At 36.0% G+C, this 6,000-nt stretch overlaps 1 protein-coding gene across 3 annotated transcripts in view; it reads right to left on the bottom strand.

Annotated features, from left to right (window-relative positions):
- Window positions 1-210: 210 nt before the first annotated feature.
- Window positions 211-6,000, bottom strand: part of LOC131949662 (extracellular serine/threonine protein CG31145) — a 77,946-nt gene continuing 72,156 nt past the window's right edge. For all 3 annotated transcript variants that reach the window (XM_059311513.1, XM_059311515.1, XM_059311514.1), the window contains exons 9-11: window positions 4,613-4,727; window positions 4,381-4,462; window positions 211-3,899 (exon numbers count right to left, since the gene is read on the bottom strand). In XM_059311513.1, coding sequence (XP_059167496.1) covers window positions 3,611-3,899; window positions 4,381-4,462; window positions 4,613-4,727 — 486 coding nt within the window. In that variant the 3' untranslated portion in view covers window positions 211-3,610. The remainder of the gene's footprint in view (window positions 3,900-4,380; window positions 4,463-4,612; window positions 4,728-6,000) is intronic.

The following is a 6,000-nucleotide window of genomic DNA, read 5'->3' as shown; positions in this document are numbered from 1 at the left end:
GACCTTTTGAATCTTCAAGTATCAAAGTTAAAATAATTGATAACATATATTTACATGATTTTAAACAAAATAAACATTTTTGAAGAGTGGAGTAAAAAAAAAATGTAATGGCCCATAAGTTCAATACAAAAAAAGTAACAAAAGTATGTTTAAAAACTTAAAAAGGTATTTTTAAAAACTTAAAAGGTATTTTTAAAAATTTAAAAAGAGGTAACTACATCAAAGACCTATAAACTAAAAAAAAAATTACTGATTTATATTTGAAATTAAATTTTGATGATGACAAAGTTGGTGTAAATTTTTAAAATCTACCCTGATCCTAAATTAAAGTTAACCACTATTTGGTAATCTTGCAAATTGTTTGGGTATAAGCTGTGGGTTCAAAAAATTAGGTTTTTATGTGATTTTTTTAATGTTGTAGTGAAATTAGAAAATGTCAAACCCATTAAACAAATTAAATATAAAAAATTTGATTCCATACAAACCCATTCAAGAAAAAAAAGCACTGAATGGAGATGACATTCAAAAGAGAAAAAGCTGAAATCACATGACATTCGAAGCTAGATTGAATGGACAAAGCTGATTGGATGATTTTTAAAATAAAAAGCTGAACAGACATGATATTCAAAACTGGACCTGAAGGGACATAACATTTAAAACTAGAACCGAATGGACATGACATTAAAATCTAGAACAGAATGGACCTGACATTAAAAACTAGAACAGAATGGACCGGACATTAAAAACTAGAATCAAATGAACCTGACATTAAAAACTAGAACAGAATGGACCTGACATTTAAAACTAGAACAGAATGGACATGACATTAAAAACTAGAACAGAATGTACCGGACAATGAGTATCATTGCTGAAAGGACATAGAGTTATTAAAAGCATATTTACAAACAGCAGTACCATCACATTCATCTAGCCATAACTGAACACATTTGTACGCAACAACTTTTTGTATGAATGAGGTTTTTCTTGTGTAAAACCGATATGTTAAAGACCATTACAGATCCAGGAAAATGTACAATTGCTTGTATTTGGCCAGTTAATGTACACATACATTTTTCACTGACATCCAACCAGGCACAGACCTACCAATTTTAACATCAGACAAAAAATATAACTGAACTGAATATTAAAATATGAGACAAGTTTATAATATACAAGTTAATTATTTTAGAAGTACAGTTTGTAGAGTTGCTATAAATAACACAAGAGACTTATCACAGTACAAAGGTGACAAAAATCAACATTCAAAGTAAGGTGATTCATTTTTTAAGACTTCCACATCATTATTTATTATAAGATCACCATAAGATTTTTCTCAAATTACAACTAAGACTTTGGGTCATTTGGTCAAATGGTAGAGCACTCCACTGCTCACCCAAAAGTCTTGTGAGTCTCCTGGATGTCCTGGTCCACCAAGCTCTGCTGGGTACCTGACTCACGTTTGATTAAGTAAAGGTGGCTGGGCACAGCACGGACCACACTATCCTTTCATATGCCGAGGTCACTAAAAAGTTAAATTCTAATTAACCTGTACCATGGATGGTTAGGTTTGAAAGGGTACTTAACTTTCCATGGGCAATCACATTTTTAGTAGAGTTCATAAGTATGATGACCTTGGCTGATGTATAATCGGCACACTGCCCATCCATCTTTACTTTAGAAGTGTTTTGAAAAGAATTAGACCCTCACTCTCAGATATAATGTGTCATTATTCAAATTTTTAGTATATATAATGGGCTTCAGATACAGATGATGATGATGGTGAAGATATGAAATATATTTAGTTGATCGTTATAGATTTACCAATGGACTGGCTACGACCCATAAGATATGCTAACTAGAAGAAGTATATCAAGTAGTGTCTGACCAGTAAATGACCAGCAACCAAGTAATGCTAGCAGGGACACAAGGCACAACACTGTGATCAGTTCAACAAACACAAGCCATATCAAATTATAACACTTTGGTAATTAAAAAACATTCATTTGTTGAAATATTTTTTCACCTATTAATTTTTACCATGGATACATTTTTTTTACATAGAGAACAAAATAACATTATTCTTCTTTCTCGTGATTAATTATTTTGAAATCTGTTATATGTTCATAATTTTTTAAAAGAATGTTTTAAAAGAATTTTTTGTATCATATTTAAAATAATGATGCAAATAACAGTCAAATTATAATAATAGGTTTATATTTGGTGCTAACCTTGGATAAACTAGACAATTTAAAACTTCACATTAAAATAGAAAAAAGTTCTGTCACAACAATTGGTGAAAACAAATTTAAATAACAAAATCAAATACATCTGTATGGATGGAGATTAAGTTTGGATTTTAAAGTCATTAATTATTGCCTTAACTGCTAACTCTTACAGCTGAACAACACTGAAAAATCATTTTTTTGTGGAATACAGAATCCATTTTGACAACATGCAATATTGAATGGAATGTTTGAAGATTATTCTGTAAGATCATTTTTCTGGAAAGTTTTGCAGCCAAGAATATTTGATAAGTTTAACAAGAAAGAAACATTGTAACGAAGTTTTGTACAAGAGACACTCCTCAGTACAAGATGTCTGAAGTCACAACACCATGTGGTCACATGACTGACCTACCCAAACAAAACATGGGGTCACATGACTGACCTACCCAACCAAAACATGGGGTCACATGACTGACCTACCCAACCAAAACATGGGGTCACATGACTGGCCTACCCAACCAAAACATGGAGTCACATGACTGACCTACCCAACCAAAACATGGGGTCACATGACTGACCTACCCAACCAAAACATGGGGTCACATGACTGGCCTACCCAACCAAAACATGGAGTCACATGACTGACCTACCCAACCAAAACATGGGGTCACATGACTGACCTACCCAACCAAAACATGGTGTACAGACTTCAAGCAAACAAAGTGGAGGCGTGCCAGTGTCTAGGTGGCAGGAGACTCCAAACACCATCTTAACACTTCAAGATTTCAAGCTTCAACATTCAATAAGGGTTGAGAACTGTTCAAATCAGGTTCAACAGGAAATAAAATAATAAAAATAAGTAAAACCCTTAATCAATTAATTAATAGATTAAATAATCCAAGAGGAGATTCATAGTTGCAAATAGTTGCAATATTTGTAGAGTTAAAAACATTTTTGTTTCTCTACAGGCAGAGTTGCAGCTTAAAGATTCTATGGACATAAAAATATTTCTTCATCAAACCACAAGTAATAAAAACTTTAAAAATCAAAACATAATTATGCAAAATTAATAGTTCAACAAGTTTAGTTACAGAAACATTACTTAGGTTTAGAGTTGCCTTAAGCCCAAGAATTTATGAATTGTTTAAAAAGCAAAATTGTGGTAAATCACCACTAGTTTGTGGTGACATCAGGTGAGTTGTTTGTGGTGATATATCATTGGTTTATGATGACATCACAACCTTGGAATATTTGTTAGCATCACAATGAACAAAGGCTCATGCTGACAAAGTGGTTACATCATGACGTCAGTGGTTTGTACGGACAAAATAGTGATGTCATGACATCAGTGGTTTGTGCTCACAAACTGCCAATGACAAATTTTGTTACGTGATGCCGTCATCAATTATAACATCATTCCACTGACGTCCATCTTTGATACAGTTGTTGACCATATGCAAGACTTTACTGACCCGCCTGTCCAGGGCATCTAGGTGGGGTTCCCATAGGACCGGGTCCAGCGGGTCAGAATGTAATGATAATCTCATAATCTGGCTTAAGCTGTCTGGACCAGAGTAGAGCTTGATTAGCTTGGAGAGGGTGGACAGACGGATCATGCAGCACTGGCGCACTGGTGCGATGCAGGATATACAGTCGTACTTGGATTTCCCAAACCTGGAATAAAAGAGAAAATGTCAGGATATACAGTCGTACTTGGATTTCCCAAACCTGGAATAAAAACAGTATAAGTGGTGCAAGGTTTAGAAAACAGGTTGTAAATGTGTTAAATATTAAGGACACACTCTACCAGCTGAGTTGATATTGAAGTTACTGCCATACTTGGGTTCAGTGTTTCTTCCAGACTTTTTTCTCCAGGGGAGCACTTAATATTTTCAGGGTGGGGGGGAGAGGGAGGGGGGGCTGTCTACATTTTCCAGGGGGGGGGGAATGCCTGGAAGAAACTCTGCTTGGGTTCTTTCAAGGTGATAATGTATGCCTACCTAAATACTTTGATAAGATTGTGAAATGTCTAACTTCAATTGACAGAAGAGGTATCTTTAAAATGTGATTACATAAGTCATCAAATAATTACAAAAATAATAATTTCATTACATAAGTAATCATTTGGAAGATAATTAAAAAAGTAATGACTTACGCCCTGCCATTATCCAGGTGAAGCAAGAACGTGTCGTTGCCAAAAGCTTGGAATGTTTCGTAGTGATGTCTGTCTAAGTTACCTGCAAAAATTAAAACATAATGGCTCCGATACCTAACACAGATGTAACAATAATATGCAAATGATTAAATGAAATACATGATTAAAGTTTTTGTTAAAGAGTTTTTCTTACAATATGCTGTTATATTAATAGACCAGAGGAAAGTTTTACCAGTTAGAAAATCAAAGACAGCCATGTCCATTACGTCTGCTAGTCTACGGCTTTCATTGTACGGGTGTTTGTCCCTCACCTTGTCACACAGGTCATCGTACACCTCCCAGTAAGCCTGGACATAAAATATGTTACATACATCCATCGTACACCTCCCAGTAAGCCTGGACATAAAATATGTTACATACATCCATCGTACACCTCCCAGTAGGCCTGGACATAAAATATGTTACATACATACATCGTACACCTCCCAGTAAGCCTGGACATAAAATATGTTACATACATCCATCGTACACCTCCCAGTAAGCCTGGACATAAAATATGTTACATACATCCATCGTACACCTCCCAGTAAGCCTGGACATAAAATATGTTACATACATCCATCGTACACCTCCCAGTAGGCCTGGACATAAAATATGTTACATACATCCATCGTACACCTCCCAGTAAGCCTGGACATAAAATATGTTACATACATCCATCGTACACCTCCCAGTAGGCCTGGACATAAAATATGTTACATACATCCATCGTACACCTCCCAGTAGGCCTGGACATAAAATATGTTACATACATCCATCGTACACCTCCCAGTAGGCCTGGACATAAAATATGTTACATACATCCATCGTACACCTCCCAGTAGGCCTGGACATAAAATATGTTACATACATCCATCGTACACCTCCCAGTAGGCCTGGACATAAAATATGTTACATACATCCATCGTACACCTCCCAGTAGGCCTGGACATAAAATATGTTACATACATCCATCGTACACCTCCCAGTAGGCCTGGACATAAAATATGTTACATACATCCATCGTACACCTCCCAGTAAGCCTGGACATAAAATATGTTACATACATCCATCGTACACCTCCCAGTAGGCCTGGACATAAAATATGTTACATACATCCATCGTACACCTCCCAGTAAGCCTGGACATAAAATATGTTACATACATCCATCGTACACCTCCCAGTAGGCCTGGACATAAAATATGTTACATACATCCATCGTACACCTCCCAGTAGGCCTGGACATAAAATATGTTACATACATCCATCGTACACCTCCCAGTAAGCCTGGACATAAAATATGTTACATACATCCATCGTACACCTCCCAGTAAGCCTGGACATAAAATATGTTACATACATCCATCGTACACCTCCCAGTAAGCCTGGACATAAAATATGTTACATACATCCATCGTACACCTCCCAGTAGGCCTGGACATAAAATATGTTACATACATCCATCGTACACCTCCCAGTAAGCCTGGACATAAAATATGTTACATACATCCATCGTACACCTCCCAGTAGGCCTGGACATAAAATATGTTACATACATCCATCGTACACCTCCCAGTAAG

The sequence above is a fragment of the Physella acuta genome, unplaced genomic scaffold, assembly GCF_028476545.2.
Source record: "Physella acuta isolate Inbredline_101_S28 unplaced genomic scaffold, ASM2847654v3 ptg000709l, whole genome shotgun sequence".
Taxonomy (NCBI): Eukaryota; Metazoa; Mollusca; class Gastropoda; family Physidae; genus Physella; species Physella acuta.
The sequence above is the reverse complement of the archived record's forward strand: the minus strand, read 5'-3'. Positions and strand labels throughout refer to the sequence as shown.